The sequence below is a fragment of the Mya arenaria genome, chromosome 6 (genome assembly GCF_026914265.1).
Source record: "Mya arenaria isolate MELC-2E11 chromosome 6, ASM2691426v1".
NCBI lineage: Eukaryota > Metazoa > Mollusca > Bivalvia > Myida > Myidae > Mya > Mya arenaria.
In genome coordinates this window covers 45,775,988-45,791,228 of record NC_069127.1, presented here as the reverse complement: position 1 = coordinate 45,791,228, position 15,241 = coordinate 45,775,988, and the positions used below count along the sequence as shown (strand labels likewise).

At 37.9% G+C, this 15,241-nt stretch overlaps 1 protein-coding gene across 10 annotated transcripts in view; it reads right to left on the bottom strand.

Moving 5' to 3' along the window:
* The window catches only part of LOC128238309 (mitogen-activated protein kinase kinase kinase 15-like), a 280,117-nt gene that overhangs the window by 189,723 nt on the left and 75,153 nt on the right, over positions 1–15,241 (bottom strand). For all 10 annotated transcript variants that reach the window (XM_052954094.1, XM_052954098.1, XM_052954095.1 and 7 more), the window contains 3 exons: positions 11,534–11,646; positions 10,513–10,672; positions 7,949–8,096 (listed from right to left, as the gene is read on the bottom strand). In XM_052954094.1, the coding sequence (XP_052810054.1) occupies positions 7,949–8,096; positions 10,513–10,672; positions 11,534–11,646 (421 nt within the window). The remainder of the gene's footprint in view (positions 1–7,948; positions 8,097–10,512; positions 10,673–11,533; positions 11,647–15,241) is intronic.

Genomic DNA, 15,241 nt, shown 5'->3' with positions numbered 1-15,241 from the left:
CATAAAAGGTATCCATAAACTCTTCCTATAGACCAAGTTTGGTCAAGATATGTGAACCCTAACTAAAGTTATTCAGTTTCAAGCGTTTTTCTATTTCTAGTAACAGTGACCTTGACATTGACCCTAGGGAACCCAAAGCAAACCCAAGAAGTTATTCAGTTTCAACCATTCTTCTTTTTTTGGTTACATTGACCTTGATCCTAGGGACCCCAAACACAATCCAATGAAAGTTCTCCATAAACTCTTCCTTTATACCAAGTTTGGTCAAGATATGTCAACCCTAACTTAAGTTATTCAGTTTCAACTGTTTTTCTATTTTTAGTAACAGTGACCTTGATGTTGACCCTAGAGACCTATACGCAATCTCATAAAAGGTACCCAAATATTCTTTCTATAGACCAAGTTTGGTCAAGATATGTCAAACCTAACTAAAGTTATTCAGTTTCAACCGTTTTTCTATTTCTAGTAACAGTGACCGTGACCTTGAATCTAGGGACCACAAACGCAATCCCATGAAAGGTATCCATAAACTCTTCCTTTATACCTGGTTTGGTCAAGATATGTAGACCCTGACTAAAACTATTCAGTTTAAACTGTTTTTTTTATTTTTAGTAACAGTGACCTTGACCTTGAATCTAGGGACCCCAAAACCCAATCCGATGAAAGTATCCATAAACTCTTCCTATTGACCAAATTTGGTCAAGAAATGTCAACCCTAACTAAAGATATTCAGTTTTAACCATTTTTCTATTTTTAAACAGTGACCTTGACCATAAGGACCCCAAATGCAATCCCATAAAAGGTATCCATAAACTCTTCCTATAGATCAAGTTTGGTCAAGATATGTCAACCCTAACTAAAGTTATTCAGTTTCAAATGTTTTTCTATTTTTAGTAACAGTGACCTTGACCTTGAATCTAGGGACCCCAAAAGCAATCCCATGAAAGGTATCTATAAACTCTTCCTGTACACCAAGTTTAGTCAAGATATGTCATCACGAACTCAACTTATTTAGTTTCAACAGTTTTTAGACTATCTGCGCATGCGCAGACCGCAAACTCCAAAGAACTACTTCTATTCATGTCGTTTTAACCCATTTTTTTGTCTCAATGCGCTCTATGTTTAACAGAATGACGTCAAAAGCATACAAATGGATTGGTCGTGTTGCAGTCCGGGTATGAGTTTTTGCCTGTTCGGCTATTTCTGCGCTGTAATTATGTATCCCGGCGTTTTATTTTAGCAGAATATAACTATTTTAGATCATTATATTTATCAGATTAATGAGGGTCAAGATAATGGAGGCTCTGGTAGGAAGATAACATACAGTATTGATATTCACTCTAGTTTAGCCCATGATGTTTCAGAAATTATTACCGACCGCAAGTGTCCCATCACCTGCAGGATTTGTTATTTAAACCTGACGTGACCCTGAAGCACGCTTATTTGTAATGGTGATTTTTTATTTGACTTTTATGAGATAAGAAACAAATATAATTATTGTCTTAGTGTTAAAATAGTTGTATCTCAGGTTTCGCATTGCTAATGCTTCATTTCAAATACTATACATTGTAATTTACCTGCTACACAATAACAAAATACTATTCATTCTATGATTTTAAGCGTTTATATTTCTAATGAGATGTTTTCATTTTTGCATAAAAGCTTCGTTCTGGTGTATTCTTGGCATAGTTTTAGACATTAGGCTTTCAATTTATATAAGCACACATGCCCTGATACAACAGTGAGTCATGCATACGTTTGGCGAAGCAAAGTAGTTCGGAATAAACCTGTTTAACATCCAAGGAGTACGAAGCATTCATAACAGCACTAGTACTGTTTCTACACAGGTACTTACATTAAACATAAATAGCATTAAATTTATCAATAAACTTTAAAAAGCACAATTCTATTCTCATTCATAAAAAACAGACTAGTTCACACAATCTAAAACAAGAGCTGTCACAGTATGTGACGAATGCCCCCGAATGTAACATTGACCTACGAACAAGGTCAGTACATGAAAAGTTGATCTTACCTTTACGTGTCAAATACATATGGCAAGTTATTTTAAATTGCCTCTGAACATAAAAAAATACCACCCATACTTGACAACCTACACTGTTATGTCCTTATATTCAGAATTCCCTTGTGAATAAACACTTAGTGTATCTTTCACCTTAGAGGAAGGGACATGGGTCTTGCACATGACACGTCGTCTTCGTATGTGGAACACATGTAGCAAGTGATTTTAAAATCTGTCCATACAAGGGAAAGTAACAGCCCTGACACGACAACCTATACTCTATGTCCTTATATGCAGCACTCCATTGTGAATAAACACTAAGTGTGACCTTGACCTTTGAGGAAGGGACACGGGTCTTGCACGCGACACGTCGTCTTGGTATGTGGAACACATGTGGCAAGTTATTTTTAAATCTGTCCATACAAGAGAAAGTTCCAGCCCGGACACGACAACCTGTACTCTATGTCCTTATATGCAGCACTCCATTGTGAATAAACACTAAGTCTGACCTTGACCTTTGAGGTAGGGACACGGGTCTTGCACGCGACAAGTGGTCTTGGTATGTGGAACACATGTGGCAAGTTATTTTAAAATCTGTCCATACAAGAGAAAGTTACAGCCCGGACACGACAACCTATACTCAATGTCCTTATATGCAGCACTCCATTGTGAATAAACACTAAGTGTGACCTTGACCTTTGAGGTAGGGACACGGGTCTTGCAGGCGACATGTCGTCTTGGTATGTGGAACACATGTGGCAAGTTATTTTAAAATCTGTCCATACAAGGGAAAGTTACAGCCCGGACACGACAACCTATACTCTATGTCCTTATATGCAGCACTCCATTGTGAATAAACACTAAGTGTGACCTTGACCTTTGAGGTAGGGACATGGGTCTTGCACGCGACACGTCGTCTTGGTACGTGGAACATGGAACACATGTGGCAAGTTATTTTAAAATCTGTCCATACAAGAGAAAGTTACAGCCCGGACACGACAACCTATACTCTATGTCCTTATATGCAGCACTCCATTGTGAATAAACACTAAGTGTGACCTTGACCTTTGAGGTAGGGACACGGGTTTTGCACGCGACACGTTGTATTGGTATGTGGAACACATGTGGCAAGTTATTTTAAAATCTGTCCATACAAGGGAAAGTTACAGCCCAGACACGACAACCTATACTCTATGTCCTTATATGCAGCACTCCATTGTAAATAAACACTAAGTGTGACCTTGACCTTTGAGGTAGGGACACGGGTTTTGCACGCAACATGTCATCTAGGTATGTGGTACACATGTGGCAAGATATTTTAAAATCTGTCCATACAAGAGAAAGTTACAGCCCGGACACGACAACCTATACTCTATGTCCTTATATGCAGCACTCCATTGTGAATAAACACTAAGTGTGACCTTGACCTTTGAGGTAGGGACACGGGTTTTGCACGCGACACATCGTCTTGGTATATGGAACACATTTGGCAAGTTATTTCAAAATTATATGCAGCACTCCATTGTGAACAAGAGATGTTTGTCAAACATTATGCCCCCCCTGAGTGCAATGTTGTCAGGATTATATGGACAATTGAATGAAATATGCATGGACCGAAATGACAGCTGATTTGTTGCCGTTAAGGCAATTTTAAGATTATGACCATTAAAGTGTGAGGATAGAGTGTGTTATGACCATGACCTTTTACTCTATGAACTCAAAATCCAGTCATCAGCTGGTCACTAGAAACCTAAATGTCAAGTTCGAGGGCCATGGGTGCAGGCATTGTCAAGTTATCACACAGACAAGTCTTTTTCGTTCAAGGTCACTGTGACCTTGACCTTTGACCCAATGACCCCTTAAATCATAAGGGGTCATCTACAAGTTAGATGCAAATCCAAGTCAAGTTTGAAGGCCATGGGTTCAGGCATTGTTGAGTTATCACTCGGACAACCTTTTACCATTCAAGATCACTGTAACCTTGACCTTTGGCTCTATGAATCCTAAAATCAAAAAGGGTGATCTACTGGTCAGGCTTAACATCCATGTCAAGTTTAATGATCATAGGTTCAGGCATTGTTGAGATATCAGTGGGAGAAGATTTGTTAACTTTTTAGCGTTAAAGGTTACTGTGACATTGACCTTGGCCTGATGACCCCCAAAGTCGATAGGGGTCATCTACTGGGCAGGCCCAACCTTCATGTCAAGTTTGATGACCATAGGTCCAGGAATTGACGGAATTGAAGAGTTTGGTTTCAAGATCACTGTGACCTTGACCTTTGACCCCTAAAATCAATAGGGGTCATCTACTGGTCAGGCCCAACCTCCATGTCAAGTTTGAGGGCCATGGGTGCAGGCATTGTTGAGTTATCACTCAGAAAACCTTTTATCATTCAAGGTCACTGTGACCTTGACCTTTGGCCCAATAACCCATAAAATCAATAGGGACCATCTTCTGGCCAGGCCCAACCTCCAAGTCAAGTTTTAGGGCCATGGGTGCAGGCATTGTCAAGTTATCACACGGAAAACCTTTAACCATACAAGGTGACTGTGACCTTGACCTTTGGCCCAATGACCCCCAAAAACAATAGGGGTCTTCTACTGGTCAGGCCCAACCTCCAATTCAATTATGAGGGCCATGGGTGCAGGCATTGTCGAATTATCACTCGGACAACCTTTTACCATTCAAGGTCACTGTGACCTTGACCTTTGGCCCGATAACCCCAAAAAACAATAGGGGTCAGCTACTGGTCAGGCCCAACCTCCAATTCAATTATGAGGGCCATGGATGCCGGCATTGTTGAGTTATCACTCGGACAACCTTTTACCATTCAAGGTCACTGTTAACTTGACCTTTGACCCGATGAGCCCCAAAAACAATAGGGGTCAGCTACTGGTCAGGCCCAACCTCCAAGTCAATTATGAGGGCCATGGGTGCAGGCATTGTTGAGTTATCACTCGGACAACCTTTTACCATTCAATGTCACTATGACCTTGATCTTTGACCCGATGAGCCCCAAAAACAATAGGGGTCAGCTACTGGTCAGGCCCAATCTCCAAGTCAAGAATGAGGGCCAAGGGTGCAGGCATTGTCGAGTTATCACTCGGACATCCTTTTACCATTCAAGGTCACTGTGACCTTGACCTTTGGCCCGATGACCCCCAAAAACAATAGGGGTCATCTAATGGTCAGGCCCAACTTCCATATCAAGTTTGATGACCATAGGTCTAGGCATTGTTGAGTTATCACTCGGACAAGCTTTAAAATTATTTTACCATTAAAGGTCACTGTGACCTTGACCTTTGACCCGATGAGCCCTAAAATCAATAGGGGTCATCTACTGGTCAGGCCCAACCTTCATGTCAAGTTTGATGACCATACGTCCAGGAATTGTTGAGTTATCACTCGGACAAGCTTTGGTCTACCGACGGACCGACCGACCGACTGACATGCCTGTGCAAAGCAATATACCCCTCTTCTTCGAAGGGGGGCATAATAAACACTAAGTGTGATCTTGACCTTTGAGGTAAGGACACAGGTCTTGCACGCGACACGTCGTCTTGGTATGTGGAACACATGTGGCAAGTTATTTTTAAATATGTCCATACAAGAGAAAGTTACAGCCCGGACACGACAACCTATACTCTATGTCCTTATATGCAGCACTCCATTGTGAATAAACACTAAGTGTGACCTTGACCTTTGAGGTAGGGACACGGGTCTTGCATGCGACACGTCGTCTTGGTATGTGGAACACATGTGGCAAGTTATTTTAAAATCTGTCCATACAAGGGAAAGTTACAGCCCGGACACGAGTTATTGAGCTGGACACACGGATGGACAGAAGGACGGACGGGCGGACAGACAGACGGATGGACGGTGCGATTTTAATATGCCCACCTTCGGGGGCATAAAAAATGATTTTCCCTAAACAAAATGTGTATGTTAATAAAAGGAAATGATATATATATATATGATGTATTGTATTTTCCTATCGTATGACATCTAATCAAAGCAACGAAAAAACTTTAGAAACGATTGAAATGGGGCATGCATTGTAACACTAAATACGTGGGGATGGGGGATAACGACGATTGAAGTGACATTTACAAAAACAAAATGACATGAGACGCCATAAAGATATAGATATGTTTGTTTCTTCGCCCAGTGTGGGCACAAACGCTGTCTGCACATTTTTCACTTTTATTTATGTGCTCTTCACCCATTCCCATAGTTCAAATAAAATTTGCAACTCTCACATATTTGCCCGCAGATAGTCATTTAGCGCCACGCTCTATTTTAAGTAACAGTGACCTTGACCTTGAACCTAGGGACCCCAATCGCAATCCCATGAAAAGTATCCATAAACTCTTCCTATTGACCAAGTTTGGTCACGATATGTCAACACTAACTAAAGTTATTCAGTTTCAACCGTTTTTCTATTTTTAGTAACAGTGACCTTGACCCTAGGGACCCCAAACACAATCCAATGAAAGGTACCCATAAACTCTTCCTAGTGACCAAGTTTAGTTAAGATATGTCAACCCTTACTAAAGTTATTCAGTTTCATAGGTGAGTTTGAAGCCGCCAGGACGCCCGCCCGCCCGAACAACGACGTTCGCCATTCTAATAACCAGGTTTCACTATGTGAAAACCTGGTTATTAAACAAGGGAAGTAAACTTTGAAATAAAGAGTCAAAATTCTTGCAGGGTGCAAAACTTCACATTGCTATGTATCTTTGTACCAAGTTTCAAGCAGTTTATAGCTGTATTACAGAAGCAACTTAGACATGTTCTATTGTTTTATCTTTATAAAATAAATTGAACCTAAGATGCTTCTGTATAAGGGTCCAAGAAAACAAACAGTCAGGTACATTAGCATATATGCCAACATGATAGATACACATAAATTATTCAATAAAACTAGGGATGCAAATAAATGGCAAACTTGATATTCCAATATTCGGTAATTCTTTGAATCGAATATTCGAATATTCGATTACCAAAATACATATTTTAGAAGATAAAGTAAACTACTATTGTTAATCGCTAAAGTATTAGCCGGGGTATTTTTATTTCGTATTTTTTTGTAGCCAGTACGCACGGCGGACCCTGATTTCCCCAAATGAGTTTTTGAAATTCTCCATTTTCAGGAAAAAATTATAAGCAATACATTATAAACAAACAAATAACAATATAGAATAATTTCAATTCCGCTGCCTTTATATTTGTCAACAATGTGAAATTAGATGGATTGCAAGTCAAATAGCGTTTTGCGTCAATGGAGGGTCTTTCTGTAGGATGTGCAGCCTTGTTCTGAGATTGACCTCTAAATTGACTAAATATAGCTATGGAAAACCCAAACCAATACGGGAACTAGTAAAATAATAAAACGAAAATATATGTGGATTTGACTCATCTATTGTACAACTCATCTATTGTGCAACAATAGAGGAAATATATCCTAAAATGCTTTACTATACATTTACATTTCAAAGCACGAACATTGTATCGAAACATGGAAAACAGTTTAAAGCACATTATAAAGCTACTCAATTATTGAAGCACATAGCATTCATATCATCACAGCGATATGAGCTATGTTGCACAGCTTAATGTGCAGCCAAGACAATTCCTAGCCAGATATTGTAAAAGTAGTGGGACGTTTTATAATACCCGACAATAAGTCCCTTACGCATGTTAAGTGTATTGTCATTACATTCACACATCTGGCGTTAGGGGCCAATCGTTGTAAAAGCAAGACAAACAAACTTTATCAACAACAACAGTGTCGTAGGCAAAAGGTTCTTATTCTCTTTATTGAACTTTTTTTCCGATATAATCGAATACCAATTTTGACATTCTAATACCCAACGTTTGATCGAATATTCAAACATTCGTTTGCATCCCTAATAATAACATACCGGGTACCACTGTGGAGACACTTCTGTCTTTGTTGCCTCCTGGAAGAACTCCATCCAGAAGTTGAAGAGCTGGGAAGCATCAGTCTGCAGCGGCTCTTTACGGAACTTGTTTATCAGCTGAATGTTCCCAAGTGTTGACTTCAGGTACCTGCACACATACCAGACTCTGTTCAAGTGCTCACATTCACACACACTAACACACTTCCTCAAGCTTAAGGAAAAGTTTAAAATATCTTCTACATATTATCATTAGGGTTGTTTAAAGTTAAGATATTAAACCCAACATATTCAACAACTGTCTCACTATATGTGTATATGAAGTCTTGCTGTACCAAGTAAAAGTACATTAACTGTTTTCAATCACTGTTAAACTGATGATATTTCTGGGTTGTTAAGAATAACATCAATCAAACACTAGGTTTAAAATGTTTTAGATTTTTTTCAAATAATAGTTGAAGTGGCTAAGGCCTGTGTAACATTAGGGAATAATCACTGAAAAATGTCAAGCAGATCTTAATATTGCTGCTTCATATTACAACAGCTATAACAAAGACATCGCACTGACTATTCTCCAGCTTTTCAATTGAAGGATTGCAAAGTTTTGGTAAAACATGCATGGATCACTGTTAACTCATATAACACAAAAACGTCACCAGATTTCCTAACTCCAATAATAAACAGCCATCATTTGCATTTTATGCAAAATATAGTTTTCTCCTACCTCAGATAGTAGATCAAAATAGGTAACCATGCTAGAAATTATTACATTGCCCACGGGCAACGATACAATAAGTACCAATATGAAACTCCTTTTTTATTATCACAACACAATTATCTCCCTTGTTGAAGACCATCGTTTGAAGCATTATGGAAACCTTGTCTTGTGGTAATATTTAGAGTGCTAATTAGTTATTTCTCACTTCAAACGGCAACATAAAAAAGTTTTCACGCACCATTCAAGAAATAATGCTGCCCTCTTCCCAGAACTATTTAAAGACCGAATTGATTATTAACATAATCTGAATCACTGCGCGCATATCCATGACAACCACGACTTATCACATATCCAATCACATTTATTTTCACTACAAACAAAAGAGTTCCAGCAAGAATTATTTTGTTTAACTGAGGTTACCTTAGCCACATGTGTAAGATAGGTTCATAGCAACCCTAGCGCAGGGTGTTTGCCAGAACTCGGTAAACCTCGTTTCTGCAAAACACCCTATGCTCGGGTCTGGATGAACCTATCTTACACTCTCAGCCATGGAAGATACTTCTAATCTTACTTGATTAATTAAGTATCATGGATGATTAAATAATCTTTGAATAAGGTATTTCATACCTAAAAATACATACATTTTAGGCAGAAGAATGGGTCAGAATTTTAGTCCAAAGAAAGACAGCCCTGACAATATTTAATTTACATTTTGATAACACACTGAAACAAAGATAAGCCTAATTGCCAAATGCAGTATAAATCTTAGGCAGGCATTTAAAATACTGTACATAAAAGTCCATCAAAATTAGTAATTTTTTCTGCTGGCATATAATTACTAGAAACGCTGCAATGCGAAGATACCAGGTTTTTAATACAGGCAATCAGAAATTATAGCCAATTAATTTCTTGTAATTTCTTGTATGAGTTTTAGGAAAAAGTAGCAGCTTTTATCTATACTTTGATCAAAAAGATATGTAACTGGAAATTACTCTATTTAAGTATCTTAAGTGTTTAGTTTCACAATTACATTCATATACTTGTCTCGTGTGAATATTTTTACCCACTTTTTTGCGTATGACAATGTCTAATTTTTTTGCAAGCCGACATTACTGAATACCAATGAAACAATTTGTTTTACAAAGCAGAAAATTTAATCTGATTATAAACGCTTTTATAAAATGCAAATTTCAATGTTAATTCACTGTTTATTGAGCAATATTTGAGAAAATGTCTCAACATATTTAAAATCATATTCTACAAATACACACTCATATTCTATTAAAGATGCTATCATTAGTTTTTCTCTTGCACTCAGCAAATCAAGAACCTTGAATTTCCTCCCCACCTTCAAAAGCAAGTCCAATCTGCAGATTCCTATAAAAGCTATATTCACACTGATTCATCACTTTCAGTCAATTTAAACGAAAGTCATTGAATAGAAATCAAGTTTCTATTTTTAGTAATAGTGACCTTGACTCCATTAAAAACAATTACAACAGCTAGCTATTCACATAAGCTACCTACACATTCATTTTCATCATTATTTCTCAATTCTTTCTTCAGGTATTGGGCAGAAACCGTTCTTCTATTTTTCGTAACAGCAACCTTGACCTTAACCTTAACCCCCTCAAAAGAAATCCCAAGCCAGAGCTTCACATTAGCTACTTACACACCAGCTTTCATTACTATCCATCAATGCTAGCTCAAGTTATTTGGCAGAAAACAATTTGAAGACTGCCGGTGCGCCCAAGAACATCCCGCTTCTAATAACCTGGTTTTGGGTTAAAAACAAGGTTACAAATTTAAAGCACCATAATTACTCCATAAGATTTGAAATTCTACACACCAGTAAGGTGGCTCAAGTTTAAACATGACCTCAGCCGCCTGTATGGCCTTGCTGTAGTCCTGGGCCAGCACAGAGATCTCGAAGAAGGTGGCCACATCCCAGTAGTCTGTCAGGTTCTGCAAGCTACCCTTCTTCCCTATCAGGTTATTCAGCTTCAGACCTACCATGTGAAGAATTCACACAAACTAAAATAAATTTGGACTTACTGCTTTAATAGACCTACAGTTGGTTAAGCACATTTAATTTGTTTATAAGGATATGAAATATTTTATATGACATTTTTTTTCTAGTTAAAAGGGCTCAATATATTTCCATTTCTTGCTGCATACTAGCAATACTATAAACATTAAGAGTGCCAATAACTCTCTAGCGACTACAGCAATATGGCATGTTTTCAAACTTGTCAAGGATATTATGCCAATACACATTCTGACCAAATTTGATGAAAAAAGGATAAAGGCTTACTAAAGAAATTTAGTGGACAAGACCAATTTAAGGTAATTTCTATAATTAATGAATTACTCTTGAGTGACTAGAGAGATATGTCTGGTAATTGAAATAGTTTGAGATATCATACCCATACACATTCTGACTAAATTTGGGGGTGATTGGACAAAGGCTTCAAGTTATTGATCCGACAAGACCGATTTGAGGTATAATTTTTTATACTTATTTGAGGTATAATTTTTATACTTAAAGAGCAATATGGCTGGTTATCAAACTTGTCTGAATATGCCAATGCATATTCTGACCAAATTTGGTGGTAATTGGACAAAGGCTTCTAAGGTTATTCAACAGACAAAACCAATTTTAGATAATTTCTATAATTTAAGAGCCATAACTCTAAAGTGACTAGAGCAGTGTGGCTGGTTATCAAACTTGTCCAAGATATTATGCTAATACACTTTCTGACCAAGATTGGTGATGCTTGAACAAACAACACACTTGACGCCATCTGCATGCTACATGTAAAACTATAATACATCCTGTTTTTTATATAATGGGCATATAAAAAGGGTACCGATTCTCTTGAGCTCGTTACAAGTGTCAAACTCCTTCCCTGAGATGACCATAAGAGTGGCCAGGTTGATGCCAGCATATTCATTAGGCTGGATCTCAAACCCTTTCTTGTACCTGAAACATAGCAGTTCCATCTCTAAAACATCAAGTCCCATATCCTTTCCAATTAACAAAAACAAAAACAAGAGCTGTCACAGAGACAGCCTGCTCGACTATTCGGCCGCTTTTCACTGTTAAATTAGATTTCAATGCAATACATGATGTGCTGAGATGTTAACATACATGTGGTTACAGGCAAAATTTTAACCAGAAGTTTTAAATCTAATAATAAAGGGCCATTATTTGCAAAATACAGCTATCTTACATGGCTTTTCAAGTAGGTTGGGTGGTTGAATACCTTTGTATAAAGTCTCAATGCAATACATCAAGTAGTTGCTGAGATATTATCCTATGTGTGCTTAACATGCAAAACCTTAACCAGAATTGCTAAGTGGAATAATAAAGGCCAATTATTTGCATTAAATGCAAACTACAGTTATCTGACTTGGTTAATTTAGTAGGTTGGACGGTTGAGTACCATTGTAGAAAGTCTCAATGCAATACATCAAGTAGTTGCTGAGATATTAACCTATGTGTGCTTGCACGTAAAACCTTAACCAGAATTTCTAAGTCAAATAACAAAGGCCTTTTATTTGCATTATATTCAAATAAGTGTTATCTAACTTCATTGATTTAGTATGTACAGTGTTCTCAATAAGAACCGGCTGCTGGCCAAAATGGACAGTTCAAATGGCAACTGGGCCGGTTCAAATTTGGAAAACTAAATGAATTTTAAGTAGAATAAGTAGAAGCTGGTCGTTTACATTACTATTTGAGACGGTTCAACCAAAACTTATTGAGAACCCTGAGTATGTAAGATAGTTGGGAATACATATCCAAAGTTTCAACGCAATAAATGATGTATTTACTGAGATAATGACTTACATGCAAAACCTTAACCAAGGTGAGATGCTGACACCAAAGCCAGGGTGAGTAATATAGCTCTCCTTATTCTTCAAGTTCAGACATTGTTCAATTATTTTTTTTTGTTTCTTACTTTCATACACCCAAAGTTCATTCATATTTGTAGTGAACACTTTCTTTAGCTGCAAACATGGTAAACACAGAAGTTGGTTAACCAGTCTGGAGCAAAATGGAATCATAGTATTAGACTGACCAATTAAAATACAATACATAGCCATGGGCCTTTTAACTCTACACAACTTGTGCTCTGACATCACAAAATGTAACATTAGATGTGCAGCCGACACATATGGCACTTTTCAATCATTGTGTTAATAATCTAATCCTTTGCAGGTGTTAATTTGGAGAACAGTATATTAGGCGTAATAAATAACCATTGATAACTGCGGCAAAACTCATGTAACGATTACCTTATTATACCGTGTATGATGTATGTATCATCCCTAGATAGGATGTAGGTGTAAAAATTGGTGAATAAAAAATGGTAACAAGACGTCAATGCGGCAATGCCGCATTAAAGCCGGAGTTTTTATTTGACGATGCAATTTTGCAAACCTAGGATTTTAGCTAGTGACCTAGTATTTTTAACCAAAAAGACCATATTTATACTTATCGGAGATATCGTTCATACAAATAATCATTTGACAAAAATTAATGAATTTTTAACACCGTGGAATTCTTTCTCCTAAGATTTGACCTTGTGACCTAGTTTTGACCGGGGATGACCCATATTAATGAACTTTCAAACTTATCGGAGATATCGTTCATACAAATAATCATTTGACAAAAATTAATGAATTTTTAACACCGTGGAATTCTTTTTCCTAAGATTTGACCTTGTGACCTAGTTTTGACCGTGGATGACCCATATTAATGAACTTTCAAAATATGAGGCAGACAAATATTCTGACCAAGTTTCATGAAGAGTTGACAAAAATTGTTGAATTTATGACGTGGAAAGACTTTCTTAAGATTTGACCTAGTGACCTAGAATTTGATCAGGGATGACCGATATAAAAAAACAAGCAAGGTATTATGCAGACAAATATTCTGACCAAGTTTCATCAAGATATGAAAAACAAGAGGCCCAAGAGGGCCTATATGCTCTACTGGCATGGCTCTTGTGGTCATTTTCAATCCAGAGCATGTATGTATGAGTAATAGGCAACAAATATATAGTTTACTTTTTGTGTTTGGGTAAGCTAAAAAAAACGCTGCATGTTCAACATCTGAGGACAGAAAGTGTTGTAAGCAGATTAGTTGCATGACTATTTTAAAATGTGCCAAGTAAAGGTAATCTGAGGGTAAAAAATATTTGCTTTCAAAACTGTACTCATGGTCAAAATTTCATTTCTGCGGCTTTAAAAATAAACAAGAGTGACACTCACAAAATACGCCCATCAATAATTTCTTGGATTTGGTGAAGGTCAGATGAGAATTGTTCAAGTTAGAGAGTAGACAAAGCTTAAATGGCAAGGGCAGTAATCCTGAAGTGCTTCGGGGCATTTGGCTGATTATCATACTTGACCGATTTATTTTACCAACAAATATTTTCAGCAAGTTTGGTGAAGATCAGATGATAACTGTTCAAATTAGACAGTGGACAAAGCAAAAATGGCAAATTTTGACCAATTCAAGGGCCATAATCCTGAAGAGCCTGGCTGGTTATAGAACTTTGCCAAGAATATATACCAACAAACATTTATAGTAGCAAGTTTGGTGAAATTCTGATAAAACTGTTCAAGTTTGAGAGTAGACAAAGCTAAAATGGCCAATTTTGATAAATTCAGGGGGCCATAACTCTGGAGTGCCTAAAGCGATTAGGCTGGTTATCGAACTTGACCTAGATATTTCACCAACAAACACTTTCATGAAGTTTGGTGGAAATTGGATGAGAAATGTTCAAGTTAGAGAGCGGACAAAGCTAAAATGGACAATTTTGACAAATTCAGGGGGCCATAACTCTGGAGTGCCTAAAGCGATTTGGCTGGTTATTGAACTTGACCGAGATATTTCACCAACAAACACTTTCATGACGTTTGGTGGAAATTGGATGAGAAATGATCAAGTTAGAGAGCGGACAAAGCTAAAATGGCCAATTTTGACAAATTCAGGGGGCCATAACTCTGGAGTGCCTAAAGCGATTTGGCTGGTTATCGAACTTGACCTAGATATTTCACCAACAAACACTTTCATGAAGTTTGGTGGAAATTGGATGAGAAATGTTCAAGTTAGAGAGCGGACAAAGCTAAAATGGACAATTTTGACAAATTCAGGGGGCCATAACTCTGGAGTGCCTAAAGCGATTTGGCTGGTTATTGAACTTGACCGAGATATTTCACCAACAAACACTTTCATGACGTTTGGTGGAAATTGGATGAGAAATGATCAAGTTAGAGAGCGGACAAAGCTAAAATGTCCAATTTTGACAAATTCAGGGGGCCCTAACTCTGGAGTGCCTATAGCGATTTGGCTGGTTATCGAACTTGACCTAGATATTTCACCAACAAACACTTTCATGAAGTTTGGTGGAAATTGGATGAGAAATGTTCAAGTTAGAGAGCGGACAACATTGTGGAGCCGCCTGCCCGCCCGCCGCCCGCCCGCCGCCTGCCCGCCGCCCGCCCGCCATGGGTGTTCCCATGATACGGCCATCGTAAGATGGGCGTATAAAAAGTTGGTCAGA